Source organism: Trachemys scripta, chromosome 1 (genome assembly GCF_013100865.1).
Source record: "Trachemys scripta elegans isolate TJP31775 chromosome 1, CAS_Tse_1.0, whole genome shotgun sequence".
Classification (NCBI taxonomy): domain Eukaryota; kingdom Metazoa; phylum Chordata; order Testudines; family Emydidae; genus Trachemys; species Trachemys scripta.
In genome coordinates, this window is record NC_048298.1 from 9,118,725 (window position 1) to 9,138,314 (window position 19,590).

At 42.6% G+C, this 19,590-nt stretch overlaps 1 protein-coding gene across 3 annotated transcripts in view; it reads right to left on the bottom strand.

Annotated features, from left to right (window-relative positions):
* Nucleotides 1-19,590, bottom strand: part of MKLN1 (muskelin 1) — a 180,155-nt gene that overhangs the window by 46,681 nt on the left and 113,884 nt on the right. For all 3 annotated transcript variants that reach the window (XM_034764311.1, XM_034764320.1, XM_034764329.1), the window contains 2 exons: nucleotides 3,453-3,665; nucleotides 1,642-1,863 (listed from right to left, as the gene is read on the bottom strand). In XM_034764311.1, the coding sequence (XP_034620202.1) occupies nucleotides 1,642-1,863; nucleotides 3,453-3,665 (435 nt within the window). The remainder of the gene's footprint in view (nucleotides 1-1,641; nucleotides 1,864-3,452; nucleotides 3,666-19,590) is intronic.

Sequence of the window (19,590 nt, forward strand, 5' to 3'; positions counted from 1 at the left end):
TCTCCCCAGGGCAGCGCGACGTTTCCCCGCCCGAGTGAGCTGTGCAGGGTGCCGCCGGGCTGGGCAGGGGGCGCGGATCCCAGCTCGCGCGCTGATGGGGCGAGTGGCTGGGCAGCCCAAGCTGCCAGGGAGCTGCCCCCTCCTGCCCTTGGACCCAGCCCGCTGCACACCTCCCCAGCCTCAGCCTCGCGCTGCTTGCCCCGGGCCCCCACAGCGCAAGGGGCGGGGAGAGGCAGAGCCCGGCTCCGAGTGGGGCAGTGGGGGATACTGCCCCGCCGGGGGACCCCTGCGGCTTGGGCAGCTGGGGGTCAGTGTCTGTCCTCTCAGCTCTGCCTGCATGGGGCTGGGGAAGCAGCTGTCAGCGCCTGCCCCTCTCAGCCCTTGCACCCCCCCCATCCCGCTCGCGGCCTCTTCACTTGTACCTCCCCGCATCACTCCTTTGCCGAACCCCTTCCCCTTGTACTCTCCCTTCACCCGCACCTCTCCCCTAGCCCTCTCCTCCCACACCTCCCCCTTCCCCTGCACCTCTTCTCCTGCAACCCTCCTGATAACCTCTCTCTCCTCCTCCTCCACCCTCCTCCGCAAATACATCACACCCCGCTTCTCTGCCAGTGTAGAGCCCCCAAGCACCTCCACACCTCTGCCTGAACCCTCTTTACTAGATCCCCATCCCTTTCCAGGTACAAGGTTTGAGGGTTAGTCCCTATGCCTTCCATGTGCATTTGAGCGTGGGTGGGGGAGGGTCCGGGGGGGGGACGACCCCAGGGCTGGGGTGGGGGGCAGCCAAAACTTTTTTTTTTGCTTGGGGTGGCAAAAAAACCTCGAGCCGGCCCTGCCCCGGCAGGCGGGGGGCCTGCCTAGTGCCCAGCAGGGGAGAGAAGCCAGGGTCCTGCGCCAGCTGGGGACAAAGTACTCCGGGGCTGCGGGCGCCGGTGTTCTCTGTCCTCGCGGTTTCTCTCCAGCTTCTCTCTGGATTCATATCTTATGTAATATTAAATATGATGTTTTTCGTATTATTTAATGTACAAATACAAAATAAGCCTTGAAAAACTGTTGGCACCCGCCACACTCTTCTGAAAACATGAATGTGCTACTGGTCACAAAAAGGTTGGGGACCACTGTGCTAGTGCCTTTCAAGAACAAGAAGCTGCTGGGTAATGAACATTTTTGACAATCAGGCCCTTATTTTCTCAAACTCAAACACATGGATATATCTACAAGTCACCATCTGCTGCCATTAATAATATGCATCATCTATCAGGCCAAAGGATCCCAAAATGCTTTACCAACTTTTAGCAAAGATCACTTGAGACCCCCGGAAATGCAGCATCCCTGAAGGGAGAGGGAGAGGAGGGAATGCGACAGTTGTTTAATGTCAGCGCACTACTACATACAGTTCAGATGACTACTACCATTTCAAACTAAATCACAAGGTGAATTTTAAAAGTATACAAAAACACACATTACTACCACTGTCTCCTACAAACAGTGCCAGTGTTAATGATTATAAGTGGCTAATATCTGTTTTACTTCTCACCCAAAAGAATAATCTGAAGAAAGATTAATGTGCTCAATGAAGTTGAACAGGTATCACCCCCTAAAACCAGGCATTACAACTTAAAATCCAAAGTTAACTCTTACCGAATGGAATAACATGCAGTGTCCTATTCTGGATTGGATGTCCTCAGGTCCAGCATTACATGAATCTTCTCTCAACAGTTTCCATGTTTGACATTGACAGTCAAAAGCAAACAATCCACTAAATTGAGGTTCACTGGCTCTGCTGTCATCTACACTGCCATTACATGTCAAAATCCTACCTCCAAATGTATAGATCATGTGTTTTTCTGAATCCATACACATCTGTAGGAAGCAAGAGATGCATGTTAAACTAGATTTGTTTAATGAAGAATACATTAATATTTCATATCAGCAGATAAAAAACCCTTAGCTCATTGAGGTAACCAGTAGAACAGCAGTATTCAGCATGAGTTAACATCAGCACATCCTCCTTCCTTAATCTGTAGTAAATGAAGCAGTTTGCAGCTAACTCCATGGGGAATACAGATGCAGTGCACAGAGATTACTGGCCCCTAGTTTACAATGTGGCTTGGCTGCCCACATGAAGCAACACTGCATGCCAGGGTCTAGTGGCTCCGTTCTCCCCATCTGCATAAGATGAGGGCAACCACAGGCTGCACTTTGGTCACCTCGGAGTATTCAATAATGTTTTCAAAATTTGATGTACAAGAGTAAAAATGAAGTCGTCAATGGTTTGCTTTTTAACTCTACTGTTTGCAATAACCTCTGTCATAACATATACAAAAAGCTACCATCTGATAACGGCGAGGCAGGGGGAGTCAAGATTACTGAGGACTGGCCAAGGACTGCACACACAGCTAGGATTAAAATGGCCTATGTTTTTTGTTACCCCATGCTCAACTCTGCCCCTCTTCCTCCAGCAGCCTTCCTGTTTGTCTCATCTACTTGTTATTTCTAAAACAGCAGGGCTCTGACCTTGTAAGGTCTCTAGGTCTTATGGCAATATAGATGTTAAGAGATATGTACTGTTATTAAACAATCTCTAAAGCTTGAAACATAACTATTTTACAACACCCAAAAAGTGCCTCTCAGTACAAAGACGACAATGTGGTCCCTGCCTCCAAAAAACTTAATTCAGATATGAAACAACAAACGGAGTTACAAAAAAGTAGGAAAAAGCAGGGGACGCAGGGAAGGAGGACAGATGGAATTACAACAGCATTAGGTGGCTCCTCAGCACAGGTTAGATCACAGCTTGGCACAAAAGGTAGGAAAAAGTATCAATTTAATTTGAATTTGAATTCTTCAAGGTACAATACTCCAAAGAAAAATTGGCAGCCAATTCCGTAATGAATTCCTATGCCTATGAAGTGCATATACGTGTATACGCACGCGCACACACACCATAATTCTTTTTAAATTAAAAAGTAGGCCAAATTTTGATCAAAAACCAAGCTCTTTTTCCAATATCTGCATTGGCTCTTGCACTGCTGTCCACAGTAACACCCAACACTGGCTACAATATGTTTGCGGTGCCACAATCCCAGTGACGAGCAACTGTTACTCACTGACAAGACATCACTGTGCAAGACTAGCTTTCCCAGACATAACTGCATTGTTTCTTGATCTTCATAGGAGATTACAAGATACTAACAAATAACTTCATGTTCTTAAAAAAAAAAAAAAAAAAAAAAAAATAGGGTAGGTTTTTTAGATTGTAACATTAACATTGCTAGTTAGGAACATACATTTTTAAAAAAATACATCATATCCATTTCTCCCAATATATTTTTTAGTTGCATTACCTGGTGCACACACTTTCTCAATTCTAGTAATGGGCTATAGTAAGAAATGTTTTAAGCAAAGCCTGTGAAGTAAAAGTGCACTCAATGTTTATCTCTGCACCTGACCTGATGATCAAACACCAGCTTGGGACCTCCATCTGCTGCAGTGTCTTCACTTAGCAACATCCATGTGTTCGTGTCAATGTCATAACGGTAGAAATCGCTTTTCAGAGATTTACTGTTCCTCACGGAGGAATCCAGATAACGGCCCAGTGTGTAGATTTGCCTTCGCTGAATATCGATGCACATCTTGTGACAAGATCTGGCACTAGGACCATTCTATTAAAAAAGGAAGTTAGAAAACATTTTAATAGGCACAATACATTTATTAGGGCCCCAGATATTTGCTCAGTCAGGGTAAATAAATACTCAACAATTATATAGCCTTATAAAATAATCTGCTTTGGAGAATACATACAATTCTTTATTTCCATCCCCAGTGATATTCCCTACAGCAGGGGTGGCCAACCCGTGGCTCCGGAGCCACATGCAGCTCTTTTCAGAAGTTAATATGCGGCTCCTTGTATAGGCACCGACTCCGGGGCTGGAACTACAGGCACCAACTTTCTAATGTGCCGGGGGTGCTCACTGCTCAACCCCTGGCTTTGCCACAGGCCCTGCCCCCACTCCACCCCTTCCCGTGCCCTCCCCTGAGCCCTGCCGTGCCCTCGCTCCATCCCCTTTCCCCCCAGAGCCTCCTGCACACCACGAAACGGCTGATGGGCAGGAGCGGGGAGGAGCTGATCAGTGGGTGGGAGGTGCTGGGAGCTGCTGATGTATTACTGTGGCTCTTTGGCAATGTACATTGGTAAATTCTGGCTCCTTCTCAGGCTAGCCACCCCTGCCCTACAGCATGGGCACATGCTATTCATACATTGTAAAGGTCCAGTTCACTTTAGAAAAGCAATGACATTATGACCTAATACACGTCTTTTCCAGCTAATTTTATGACCTGCAGTTTTTTGAGAACTTAACCTTAAAAGAGTGAATTTCCAGGTGCATGTGAAATCTACTTAAGATATTAAAATGACAATAGCTGATCCACTCAATGCACAAGTTCAAATATCATAGCCTATAAATGCCTACATGGGATGATGATGTAATAACAGCGGTCTCCTTAATTAAGCAGGACGGACATGACAAGATCCAACAACTGGAAGTTGAAACTAGACAAACTGAAAATTAGGTGCCAATTTTTAAGAGTAAGGGTACTTAACCAATGGAACAACCTATCAAGAGATATGATAGATTCACCAAAACTAAATCTTTAAAATCAAGAATGGAAGTCTTTCTAGAAGATATTCTTCAGTTTAGCCACAAGTTACAGGGCTTGATGAAGTAAAATCCCCAAACCTGAGCTATTCGGGAGGTTAGAGAATTACAATGGTCCCTTCCAACATTAAAAAGGAAGAAGTGACTAACATGGTATCCTGCTAATCCATTGGCTCCCAGATACCAAAGGCTTCTCAGAGAAACTTCTGATGGAAACTTCAACATTCATCCAGCAAAATCTCTGACCTGCTATCAGAACGCTCCACTTTTGTTTTCTGATCAACACTTTCCAGATATTCACAGTTAGCTACACCCTGGACTGGATCTGGATGCAAAAAATACAAGAACTGTTCTTCCTATGCAGGTAAAACTACTTCAAGAAGGAATTCCCTACTGCAAGTCAAAAAACTACTGGTCATGATCTGCTGCTAAAAAAACTTGGAGTTACCAAAATTCCAAAATTTACAGAAAAATCTATCCAACCAAGAGGGCTGAATACAATCAAACCTGAATATGCAAGATATGACATAACCAACGTTTCTATCCTTGGTTGAGAAAACAAGAAAGTTAAAAAATAATACAGAAAGTATCCACTCTGCTGCTGCAGAGCATGGGCCATAAAGTGACTCCATACTCCAATGTATGAGTACGTATAAAAGTGCTGGGTGTGTGCGTGTGTGCGTGTTGTCAGAGTCCCAAGTGTGCAAAGACTTGTTCAAGGTTTCATGTACTTTATTATTCACATAAGATTTTACGAGAAGAAAGGCTTTTTTCGCCCTTCCAGGTTATACACTAACAGTTTATTTGATCTTAACCTTGGCTTGCTCTGAATCACTTGGAACAACATCTGGAAGTGATGTGAGAGCTTAAGACATTTTGCTTTTGTCAGCCATTTTAGGTGTTTGGTTGGGCATGAGGACGAGTTCTTTGAGTAATTTTAGCATTCTGACAAAAAGAAACCCAAACACTGAATAATATAGCTCTCCAGCAAGCTCAATATTAGAGCTGGAGAGTCTAAAAGCTAGGAGGTGAGAAGTACAAATGACTCAAAATGAAAGAGTGTCAGGAGCCTGCACTGATATGCAGAGTGTTAACTAAGAAAGCTTAGCCCAGAAACCTCCATGAGCAATGGGGAAAAATAAATAAATAAAATCAAGCTCAAATAAAGAATGAGATGTTTTAGTCTGTAGTAGTGTGACAGGATTAAAATAAGCCAATAAATAAATCTACCTTTATTGAAATATACAAAAATCCTCTGCCCCAGCATGAATGTGTTATGTAAGTTTTCCCTTATTAAAAGATCAGTTACAGAAGAAAACCAACTGCACCTTATGTACCTCAGCTTTAATAAAAGCCCAATTAGGGAATCCCTCATTCAGAGGTGGTATTATGACACTTGACATAGCCAGCAGCATAAATGAAATTAGTCCACTATGTAAAATCTTATCTAAAATGTCATAAGGCAAATCACAATTATACAATACCAGGACAAGAAATACTTCTAAAACTACTTTTGAAGTCTAAGCACACAATGTGAAACTGCCTCAGTATATTTTAGAGATGAATAATGACCAAAAAACGTAAGTGTTGGCCTCAACCAAGAGACTTAATGTTAGTGTTTTCAAGGACAAGAATTCAAATTGTGTTAAAAAAAGGAATAAATATTGCAAGCACCATTTCCTGCAACCCTAAATTGTTGAAATGTTATAAAAAACCATACTGAATTTCTCTTGCATTTTATAAATAGGATATGCTATCACATCACAGGCACGAACACACCTTTCTGAAGATTACATAGCAGTTATGTTACCAGTAGGCAACAAGATTATTTTAAACAAAAGCAATATATAGCATTGTGACAATTTGGGGAAATCTATAAAAAAAAAAATTAATTCTGTGTGAGACTGATCTTTCTGCAGCCAAACTCCAGTCAGAAATGTGGGGCTAGTCTTCTTCTTTCAAATGACATTTGAAAAGCAACAGGCTGAGAAAATGGACTCTTGAGATTTGAAAGCCATTTTAATATTTCTAGGGTAACTAGGCAGATCCTCCTTCTGCCACCACTGTAAGCTACACCTCTACCCTGATATAACACTGTCCTCGGGAGCCAAAAAAATCTTACCGCATTATAGGTGAAACCGCGATATATCGAACTTGCTTTGATCCTCTGGAGCGCGCAGCCCCGCCCCCTGGAGTGCTGCTTTACTGCATTATATCCAAATTCATGTTATATTGGGTTGCGTTATATCGGGGTAGAGGTGTATATGGGGCAGTTATCCATGATGTATCACACGGTTTTGTACCATACCAGAGTCACAATTTGGGGATTTTTCATTTGTGGAGGAGGGATCCACACCTTCTGCGTGTTGTTCAAAACGCAGTTGAGTATCATCTACTGCCTCTGAGAAAGACGAAATCCCAGGACTTTTCGTTGGAGCTTCAATCAGGTCTTTGTTTGAGATGTCATAAGGGGCCCACAATTCGAGCCAGAGAGTGCTGGCATCCTTGTTATTGGCACGTAGGGCTGATGCATGGATCCAGAAAGACTTCCTGGATTTGAGTCAGGAGAGTGGCAGTGAATTGAGGTCATGAGCCATCAGGATCTTGTCTTACTCCCGGACCACAGCAACCTCCCACCTGATGTTGGCTGGCACAATGCCCACCAAAACTGGGTGCCATAGTACTGGTGTTGATTTGAGAGAGCCAGTAATAATCCTGAGCACGGCAATGATTTCAATGTCAATGAGATTGGTGCGAGAGCTGCTTGCACCAAAACTGGTGTGTAATACTCCACATTGGCAAGACCAGGGCTTGTACTGATGTTCGAAGCGTGCATATATCACATCCCCAGGATATGCCAGCAAGCTTCTGGATGATTTTAAGCCTTGTCTCGATTTTCTTTTTGTTTTCAAGGTGTTGGCAACAGTTCAGCATCCAATCAAAGGTAACACAAAGATACCATGGATTGTGGTCAGGTGAAAGAGGCAGACCACAAAAGTCCACTTTCAGCAGCACTTTGGCCTCATGGTTATTCGAGTGGAAGCCAGAGAGGAGTATTTCTGAAGCACCCTGTTTCAGTCACCAACCTCTGAAATACATTACAAGTGTCTGGAGGTCATTGTTCATGACCTTTGATGTGGCCTTCAGAGAGGAGGTTTGTGGTTTTGTGGCTGCACAGATGAATTTACAGGAAGATGTGGCTGGAATGTTGTTGGTATAGAGCCTGACTAGTGCAGGTGTTAAAACATACCTCTCTGGGAGGCGGCTGTTCAATTGCTATAATTTGTGGACAGATTTACCAAGATGAATCTTCCGTTACTCAGCATCTTGGTGATGAGTCTGATGGCTGACTGCCATGGAAAAGCTAATGATAACGTCAGCAGGAGACCTTTGTGCCATACAGTATCATATGCACAAGACAGATCAATGTTTTAAATTTTCACTGGTAGCCAGATTCTATGTAGCTGGTTAAGACCAGCACCTGGTCACAGCAGTTGTGATTGGTTCTAAATCCAGCCTGCTCTTTGGGGACCCGTTGCTTCAGTATTGGCTGTAACCTTTGAAGCATGAGCCACTCCAACAGTTTATAGCAACTGCTAAAGAGGGAGATAGGCTGGTAGCTTTTTGGATCAGTGGCCTCTTTTCCAGGCTTCAAAAGGGCTATGAGCTTGGCTATCTTCCACTCTTTTGGTATTATAGCAGAAGAGTAGATGTTGCTGAAAAAGTCTGCCAGCCACCTTCTTGCCTTTAGAACAAGGTTCTTCAGAAATTTTGGATATATTCTGTCCATTTCTGCCACTTTCTCGGACTTCGTGTTGGAAAGACCCTTATTCACTTCATCTATTCTATAGGGGTCAGAAAGGGGTGAAAACAACTGGACTTGCCGCCTAATGTTTTTCTCCATTGCCACGCAGGAGTCGGCAATTAACTGAGGAGATGACATCTTCACTTACTTGTGGTGGTTTGAAAAGGAGGCACTTTCAGGCATTGTGGCTTGACCTTGTAAAGTCAAGCACCGTCACAGTTTCACACCACCTTTTTCTTGCTGAGTTCAAAGACTCAAGCAATGCTATTGCGGTTTCAGGACTTTTGTTGGCTTAATATTGCCAGAAGAGTGCCTTGCCAAAACTGGGAGCCATAGTCCAGCAAAGGAATGAATGCTTTTCTGAAGCCCCTTGCAATGTTCAAGTTGGTGGCCAATATTAGACAACCTACAAACCGGTGGTAACAAGCCAGATATGGTGGGATTCGGTTTACCAAGCCCTCTACAATCGCCACATAACAGGACCAGTCAGCAGACTGTAGATTCTAGCATGGTTCCAGGTCTATGTAAATCATGGTCAGGTGGTGTTGGGAAAGTCACTGAGAACTGACCTTGTGGATGGCATTGGGTGGCCGTTGATGTCACGCAAAACAAAGGTCAGGAGTGTAGCACTTCCGCCATTGAGCCAAACTAAATATGCCAGTCATTGGGATTGTAGAGGAGGTGGTGGTCTTCAGTGAAAATGTGGGCTAGTTATCTTCCCTTGTTCTTTCAATGGCTTAACAATAGAGGGTAATTTAACAAATACTCAACTACTGACATTTAATGCTCTAGACAACAGACTGGCTCCCAACCAGAAAAACCTAGGTCACCTGGGCAACGAAGTCACCTTGTGAGGGGATCTTTGGTCACGTGTTGAGACTGATGAGGGAGTCACCTGACAGATGAAACACAGGTTCTTTAAAAAAAAAAAAAAAAAAAAAGGGAGGAGCTGATCTATTCAGGGCCATTTTTCTCCAGCTCAAGAGGAGAGGGAAGCAACCCAGCATGTGGGATCTGGATGAGGCAGGGGACCGCAAGGACTCCCCAAGGAAAGGGTGAGCTAGTGAAAGGCATTATGTTGAGGATGTTCACTGTTTTCTAAATTATCGGTATTCTAACTCCTGTGCCATTAAAGAGAAAGCATGAGCTAGATTTCTCTGCAAAGTCTGTATAATAAGCATTCAGACCTACTATGTGGCCCCTTGAAGAGGGAAACCAGAAGAGTGGAGTGGAGTTTGAGTGGAGTTCTAAGCGAGGGCATATGTAAGCTACAGAAAAGACTGAAGCATCAGCACTGAGACCAGGGTCTAGGCACTTGGACAGTGAGTAGCACCCACTCCTAAGAGCTGGAAGACAGAAGATCTGTGTGCTGAGAGCATGCCTAAGGACCCCAAGACTGGGCAGTGACTGGGTTCAGTTCAGAATCCAGAGGCTTAAAACACCCACAGACCCACCACTGGGTTTCCTTGTAGCAGTCTAGAGAGTTGTGAGAGGGGCACTCAACTGGGACCTGTGACAAACGTTATAAGAAAATTTCAGCAGTACATCGCTGACATGCAGCAAGGTTAACTACTTTCACATCAGAGCTTAAATACCCTTCTCACATCCCCTCTCTCGACATATTTCTTAATCCTCTTTCCTCACCACACTCTTTCTGCACTTCTCCCATTCTCATCTAGAGGAAGTACCAGTACTAAAGGGGAGGAAGGAAAAGAAACTCACTACAGCTTGATTATCTAGGAGAAACATTGACAACTGTAGCTTCCAGAATGACTACATTTATATTGAAGAGGCGGGTTTTCCAATTAAACAAAACTGAGTTTTTATTAGGGCTGTCACAGTTAACTCAGAAGATTAACTCAAAAAAATTAATCATGATTAAAAAAATTAATTTTGATTAATCAGAATTTTAATCACACTGTTAAACAATGAAATACCAATTGAAATTAAATATTTTTGGATGTTTTTCTACATTTTCAAATATATTGATTTCAATTATAACAGACTACAAAGTGTACAGTGCTCACTTTATATCACTTTTGATTAAAAATATTTGCACTGTAAAAATGAAAGTATTTTTCAACTCACCTCATACTAGTACTGTAGTGCAATCGCTATCGTGAAAGTGCAATTTACAAATATATATTTGTTATGTAACTGCACTCCATAACAAAACAATGTAAAACAGGGGTCGGCAACGTTTGGCCCGTGGCTCACCAGGGTAAGCACCCTGGCGGGCCGGGCCAGTTTTATTTACCTGCTGACGTGGCAGGTTCGTCCGATCGTGGCCCCCACTGGCCAAGGTTCACCGTGCCGGGCCAATGGGGGTGGCGGGAAGTGGCGCGGGCGAGCAATGTAGGGGTTTTTTGATGTAAAACATCAGAGCCTATAAGTCCACTCAATCTACTACTTGTTCAGCCAATCGCTAAGAGAAACAAATTTGTTTACATTTACGGGAGATAATGCTATCCGCTTCTTATTTACAATGTCACCTGAAAGTGAGAACAGGCATTTGCCTGGCACTTTTAGAGCTGGCATTGCAAGGTATTTACGTGCCAGATATTCTAAACATTCATATACCTCTTCATGCTTCAAACCACCATTCCAGAGGACATGCTTCCATGCTGATGATGCTGGTTTTTAAAAAATTAAAATTTGTGACTGATCTCCTTGGAAGAGAATTGCATGTCTCCTGCTCCAAGGTTTTACCCGCATTCTGCCATATATTGTGTGTTATGGTAGTCTCAGATGACGATCCAGCACATGTTTGATTTAAGAACACTTTCACAGCAGATCTGACAAAATACAAAGAAGGTTCCAATACCAGATTTCTAAAGAAAGCTACAGCACTCGACCCAAGGTTTAAGAATATGAAGCGTCTTCCAAAATCTGAGAGGGATGAGGAGTGGAGCATGCTTTTATAAGTTTTAAAAGATCAAGACTCTGATGCGGAAACTGCAGAACCCGAACCACCAAAAAAGAAAATCAACCTTCTGTTGATGGCATCTGACTCAGAAGATGAAAATGCAAATGCGTCGGTCCACACTGCTTTGGATTGTTATTGAGTAGAATCTGTCATCAGAATGGTGGTTGAAGCATGAAGGGACGTATGAATCTTTAGCCCATCTGGCATGCAAATATCTTGCAATGCTGGCTACAACAATGCCATGCAAACGTCTGTTCTCACTTTCAGGTGACATTGTAAACAAGAAGATAGCAGCATTATCTCCTGCAAATGTAAAAAAGCTTGTTTCTCTTAGCGATTGGATGAACAAGAAGTAGGACTGAGTGGACTTGTAAGCTCTCAAATTTTACATTGCTTTATTTTTGAATGTAGGGGGGTTTTTGTACATAATTCTACAGTTGTATGTTCAACTTTCAATTGCACTACAGTACTTTTATTAGGAGAATTGAAAAATACTGTTTCTTTTGTTTTTTAAAATTCCAATGTTTGTAATAAAAAATAAATATAAAGTGAACACTGTACATTTTGTATTCTGTGTTGTAATTGAAATCAATATATTTGAAAATGTAGAAAACATTCAAAAATATTTAAATAAATGCGTTAAATCGTTTAACAGCACGATTAATTTTTTTAATCGCTTGCCAGCCCTAGTTTTTATACTTCTTAGAGGTACCCCCAGCCTTTTTAGCAGGTCATCCCTGTAACACAAAAGTGAAAGCCCATCTCTGAGCACATTTATGCAGTTCTGACACTTATGGATGCTCTTTGGCAAGGGGAACAGTAGAACATTTTATGCTTTGTTAAAGAAGCCATTTAGATGGAATGTTAAGATCGATGTCTGTATTTCAAGTAGATGTTTTATGGATTCTCCATTTGTTATGTCATTGCCCTTGCAAGTGAAGTCTTTTTTATACTGAACCTGATGGTTTAAGTGCCAGTTTTGTTTTCACATTAAAGGCTTTTGATGTATAGCCTGAACGTACTTCAAAAATTCATGAAGTAATTTACACAAGCATCAATGGCATCAAGATATTGCATCCATTTGTAGTTGAGACAACCAATGATGCTAGGTACAGGGACCCTGACACATAGTGGGAGAGTCCCTGGCCTCAAAAGTTTACAGTCTAAAGGGACAAGACAAGAAGTATTTATCCTCATTTTACAGGCGGTGAATAGAGGGCACTGTTAAGAGTACACAATCTGCCCATGGTCACAACGTCTGTGACAGAGCCAGGAACTGAACTCAGATGTTCTAATTTTGAAATTAGTGCTTTGTCCACAAGACCATCCTTCCTCTCAAGTGATGTTTCTCTGAAAAGTAGAAATAAACCTTAAACCATTGATACCTTAAAGTACCAAATTCTTGGCATTGGTACCAAGGGTAAAGAAGTGTGTACTGCTCAAAAGTAAACGAAACACAGGAACGGTGCAAACCAAAAGAAGAGATTCTTAGAAGACAAAAATGGTCAGCAGTAACATATTTCATTCCGATTATCTAAATGGAATAGCAAGGTAAAGGCAAAGTGATCCTTCAAGTCTCAATGCAGATTTTTTTTTTTTTTTAAAGTACTAATTATATGTGCTGAATTAACAGCTTCTGGAGACCTAATTCCCCTTTTTATGTATTCAGGTAACAGGCACAGCAAGGGGAGTAACAATGTAAGCTTCCCCAGACTGGTCCCTAACAACATTTAATCTCTAACCTGAAGGGTACACCTCTAGGGAAAAGTTAGTTAATTTCCATAGCTTGTTCCATCTTTTCTAGTACAAGTCTTGCCCACCAGAAGAGTGCTTAATTGGTAGCTTATTCAAAAACTCAAACTGTGCATGCATGAGAGCATTAACTACAGTGAAAAGGGGCATAAGGAATCCACTGGAAGCTTCTAATCAGTAAGTCTACCACTTTTTGGTAGCGATGAAAACAACTCCTTTAAAATGGCTTTAAACAATGGTGTCGTTTATTTTGAAATCGAAACCAGAGTGGAAAGGTCTAAACCTGCACTTGCTTGAGGGTTACTATATTTGTCTACACATGCCCTTGTAATATGAACACACTTCAGTGCGGGGGACACAAGGTCCATTTATGAAGAAAGATATGTATAGATACTCTGGACAAAAGAAAATGAATAAGACACTTACAGCAACGTGATGAAATGAATAAAGAGCCTGTGGGCAGTTGAGAATGTTCATCCAAAGAAGTCTACTTCACATAGCTACAATAGCAGGCCTGTTGTCCAGACAAAGAGTACAGTGAAACAACTTGTTGTGGAGAGAGTGACCTGACTGAATTCAAACTGGGAATGAGTTTGTTGATTCCGGAAGTGTTTAAAAATCTTGACTCCTTATTTATTAAGCAACAGGGAAGGAAGAGAGACTGTAGTAGATATAACTTTCCTTTTAAACTAGTAATGGAAGAGATCAAATACGGTGAAAGGGCTACAGAATAAATTTCTTCCAGAGCCTTGACTGGTCCAAATTCCGTGAGTCAACATCACAAGGTGGCTAGACCCCACTGAGATTATGCCCTCTCTTGAATCTGGGCAGAACCACTAAAACTGCGAACTGATTTATTAAGTATTTAGTACTCTCACCACACAGACCCGCTTTGTATGGTGCACATCCATTGACAAAGAGGGAAATTTTACACATACCTTCCCCATCTATGAATGGGAGAAGAGAAAACTTACTACCGAAAACATGCATACCACGCTCTTTGGAAACAGATTTTCCAGTGGAAGACAGCAAGTAAGGCAAATCTTGATTAGTTTTTATCCATCATAGCCTCCCACTCAAAAAAAGAATTGTCAAATAAAAAGGCATCTCTACTGTAAGGAGGCAGTGTGCTCTGGAGGGCAGAGCATGGGACTAAGAGACTTTGTGGTCCTGGCTCTGCCACCAGGATGATCTGTGGTCTTGAGAAAAATTTAAGTATCATGGATAAGTAAATAAACAAAGGTGTTTAAGGCTAACTTCTACTTATCTATTACTTTGGATAGCCGAAGTGCTAATCAATGGCCTGGTCTACAGTGGGGGGGGGGAGGGGTCGATGTAAGATACGCAACTTCAGCTACGGAAATACCGTAGCTGAAGTCGACATATCTTATTCCGACTTACCTCCCGTCCTCACGGCACGGGATCGACGGCCGCGGCTCCCCCGTCGACTCCGCTATCGCCGCTCGCTCCAGTGGAGTTCCAGAGTCGACGGGGAGCATGTTCGGGGATCGAGATATTGCGTCTTAACGAGACGCGATATAGCGATCCCCGGTAAATCGACTGCAACCCACCGATACGGCGGGTAGTCTGGATGTACCCAATTAGTAGTAAAGGGCACATTTTACATTAAACATTTCCTCTAAATACCTAGATTTATAATAGTCTCTTTTTAAAAAGTTAGTTATTTGCACATGTAAATTACAAGCTTTGTTAGTGGTAGCTTCAAAAGAACATGTTACCTAGTTTAACCAGGGCCGCCCAGAGGATTCAGGGGGCCTGGGGAAAAGCAATTTTGGGGGCCCCTTCCATAAAAAAAGCTGTAATACCATAGAACACTATATTCTTGTGGGGGCCCCTGTGGGACCCAGGGCCTGGGGCAAATTGCCCCACTCCCCCCCCCCCCCCCCCGGGTGGCCCTGAGTTTAACAGAGACATAATTATGAAATAGGCATCTCACTTTTGACTACTTGCCACAGACAGTAACATTTAGTGACTTTCAGCCTACAAACAAATTAACAGCAAATGTTAGCTTTGGGAACCTTTTCCATTTCTCTTCCGAAACTTCTGGTGTGCAAACTGAGGAACAGACAAGAATCCAAGTAAATTATGTGTATCCTTGTCACATCTGTTCAAGATGGCTACAACATCATCTCCTGGTCTCAGGATATGACAGACACAAGGTGGGTGAAGTAATCTCTTTTACTGGACCAACTTCTGTTGGTTTAGAAATAAGTTTCTAAACTCCACGGAGCTCTCCGTCAAGTCTGGGAAAGGCACTCTGCCGCGGCAGTGTGAACGTGGATTGTGTAGTCGCAGCACAGCGCTGAGAGAGAGAGCTCTCCCAGCGCTTTAAAAAACTACCTCCACGAGGGTCGTAGCTACCAGCACGGGGAGCACGGCTCCAGCGCTGGTGCACTGTCTACACTGGTACATTACAATGCTGAGACTTGCAGCGCTCAGGCAGGGGGGTTGAGGGGGGGTTCACACCCCCGAGCGAGAAAGTTGCAGCGCTGTAAAGTGCCAGTGTAAACAGGCCCTCAAATAAATTATGCATGAAATTAAGGTACAAGTGAGAGGTACACCTATGTATTCCTCAAAATAAATATTCTGCAACTTGAATTTGATCAACAAGCCTGCAGATTATGTATAAAGAAGAAGATAGTCAGCTCTCCCTCTTCCATATCTGTAGTGGCTCCACATGGCCAAGAGAAGAAGAGAAGTAAAGTCATTTTTTTCCTAAGTAAAGCAAGGGGATAGTCTGCGGTGACTAAATTTTGAGTACGAAAGGAAAATCTCTACACTCTGACCATATCTTCACTTGAAAGGATTAAATATCCTCCAAGACTTGCAAATGAATAAGGTTCTCAAGCGATACGGAAGGCATTGCCAGCAACAGTACGATTTTATCTGAACAGTTGCTCTCTCTCCTGGTGAAGATTTGTGCACCAGCATTTTGTACTGCTACCTGTGTCCAGAGATGCCAGACTCCCACACTGGTGGAGGCCAATAGCTTGGATGATTCTCTGAGTTAGACAGTGGAAAAATTACACTTCTCTTAAAAGAGCAACTAAAACCAATAGGATCTGACAACGTCAGCATGCCACACAGCTGCTTGGTAGCATGGAAAGCGATACAGCAATAGCCCATTTGCCATGGAGCAGAAGAATGGGCTGCTGGCTAGGGCAATCGCCTGGGTCTCAGGAGACCTGGCTTCAATTCTCTGCTCTGCCACAGGCTCCTCCTTCTGCAATCTTGGACAACTCACAGTCTGTATTTCAGCCTCCCACCTGTAAAATGGGGTTAACAGCACTGCCCTCACAGTGATGAAAAATTGTAAGGCAGTCAGATACTGTTGTAAAAGGGGCCATGAAAGTACCTAAGATACACAGGGCCTTCAAGTTCACTATGTCTCCAACAATGACCAATGCCAGACTTTGAGGAATACCAAAAAAACACTCACAGTACCCAACTGTTCCATGCAATGCTGAATCATAGTATATTTTATGAAAAATCTCTTCTGAATATGCTACACCACGTTATAAAATTCAGTTAAGACTTAACTTCATTTAACTTGCAAACAGAGAAAGCAATTATCCCACTTAAGGACTAACTTATGAAATATTTTCAAAAGTTCAGCTATTTTTGCTCTGGAGCACCATAGTGGGCATTACCTCTCAAATAATTTGCTCCTATACAAAAAGGAGAAAGGATTGTAACAATTCCTTAGGGTCTGCTCAAATGATTATCTATGCCAGAGTTACTATGCATTATTGTAGCAACACATAGCCCTGGCATACTCCAATAAAGCACAAAAAAATTGTTTTTGCACCTTACATCTTTTAAAAATAAATGTTAACACTAAAATAGATTCATTGTAACAAGACAGGAGAAAACCAATTCGCCTTCCCCTAAAGAAAAGGCTGCGTGGGGAATTTTAGCTGGTTTTGGATGTCATAACTTTGTGCTAATAAAGAGTTATAGGCAATGATAATCTGCTGTACATGGATTGAACCAGATGAGAAACCTCAGGAGCAGGTCTGGACATTGTTTAAAAATCAGGGGGGAAAAAATAAACAGCTGACCATTTATCCCTTTTAGGTGCTTTAAAAGACTGAATGGAATGTGAACACTGTCTCCAGTATAAAGTTCAGAAATAAGCATCATGAGATAAACACTCTTGTCCTGAAGCGAACTAGGATGAGGACATTTAAAAAAAATAAATCAACTCTGCCTTTATTTCCAAGAGCAGGCTGTCATTCCACAAATACTCCCTCCCGTCCGCACTCAGCTGCAGAAATTCATTTTTCTCCATTTCCCTTAATAGATTACAATTCATAAATATACAGAGAAGTATAATTTTTTCCCCCGGGGGACTGGAATGGATAAACCATCCACAAGTGAAAGCCTCAGAAAAGAGAGGAGTGCATATTATTCTTGATGATGCTACCTTCATCCAAATTTATTCTGCTTTAAAAAAAAAATTGTTAGTGTTTAACATGTTGTAACAAGTCAAATTAGGACACTGCTGCCTCACAATGCTTATACAACGTAAGATTGATCCAACACAACAATTTTGGTCTTCCTTCTAGGCCGGTCAATGCTATCCCAGATTCAGCAGAACTAGCTACCATTATAAAACGAGCTCCCATGGGTGACGAATGTGGGAATTTTCTGTAATTTTTTTATGAACTACGTTTGACTCTGTACCTACGACCTTGGCATTGCTTGGGGGCAGGAGACATGAGTGATGTGTTACATAACTATCTGGAGTGATATGAACGGGTTCTCAAGGACTGGCCGGAACCAACACGCATCACTGGAGGATCTGGAAAGCCAATGGGAACCCAATGACTGAACAATTGATACTCAACAACTGAAGGCTCCCAGCAGGTGAACATGTGAATTCAGCATGGCTTCATAGCAGAACAATGGCCCAAGAGGCGACCAACCGCATGCTGTGATCAGAACTGGCCTCACGGAGACACAGCAGGCCTCATTTGAGACTGATTTGACAGACAAAGAAGATGGATTCTGCAGCAGCTTGGCGGAGCCGTGGCATTGGCCAGTCTGAACGCCGTGTTAACCTTTGCTTCTCTGTGCTAACCTAAGGACTTCCTGATGCTTCAGTCCAGTTGACGAATAAATCCTACTCTGTTTCGAAAGGGCTGCATAGAGTTTCTGCAGATATTTGCTGAAGTGCATTGATCCTTGCAGGGGGTAAAAGTCTCTGAACAAGGAGTGTTGGAGCCCAGAAGCTCAGTCTCTGAGGTAGTGAGGTGCTGCAGCCTCACTTAGTGCAAGAGACTGTGATCCCTTGGGGGTCTGGCACACTAAGGCTATGTTTACACTACAAGCTAGGGGTGTGATTTCCCTGCTCACGTACATATACTCCTGCTAGTTCTCATCAGGCTAGCGCAAGTATAAATATTAGTGTAACCGCAGTAGAATGTGTAGGGGCAGCAAAGGTTCGGCTTAGCCATGCTGAGTACATACCCACTGGCTTCAGGCAGGTTCATATTTGGCACAGCTAAACTGTGCCGCTGCTCCATGCCTACAATGCTATTTATTACTCATACTTGCTAGATCAATGAGAGCTAGTTGGAGTATGTGTATGTGAGCTGGGGAATCACACCACCAGGTCATAGTGTAGACATAACTTCAAGGGGCATTTCCAGGAAACTATCTACAGGCCAGGGCATACCACAGATCCTGTAAATTCATGACACCATCCCACTCAGTTTAGAACTTATTTCAAGCCCCTTGAAGCCAAGGACGCTAAAGACTAGCAGAAGAATTGATGTTGGTGTGTCCATATTGTAGCATAGAGCACTTCTATTAGCCCACAAGGCCAAACTACAAAATAAACTGGATGTGGGATAAATGCTAACGAATTAAATAAAAGCACCCACTAATAACATGCATGATTAGCAAGCCTTCTTCAGAATGTTCACACAATGGATACCTAGGGAAGATTCTGCCCTGTTACAATGGTGTAAGTCAGGAGTAACTTATGTCTTAAGTGGTTTATAAAAGTGTAAGACAAGAATCCAGCCAAAAGTTTCTTCTGAACTTGGAAGTTACCCTCATTACAGCCACAAACATGAACTCTGCAAACATGCCACAGATATGAACATAAGCAAACACGTGACATCCTTTTGCAACAGTTCAATACCTATAATGATTTCACCCACAAGGTGCTTTTGTCCACCTGTGCTTTTAAAAAAAAAAAATTTCAAGTACTGTAGCTTTAGAGGTACTCTAAGCTATGATCTTGAGGTATAAAAAGAGCTGTGAAGTAGCATGTAAACAGGAAGTCTGGCTAAAATTTGTGACATTTAAGGTTCTCTCTAAATACTCCTTTGGAAAGAATGCTTCAATGCCATTTCCACAAACCGTTTGGGGATTTTTTTTTAGATTCAGGTACCAAAAGAAAACAAGTACAATTTTTG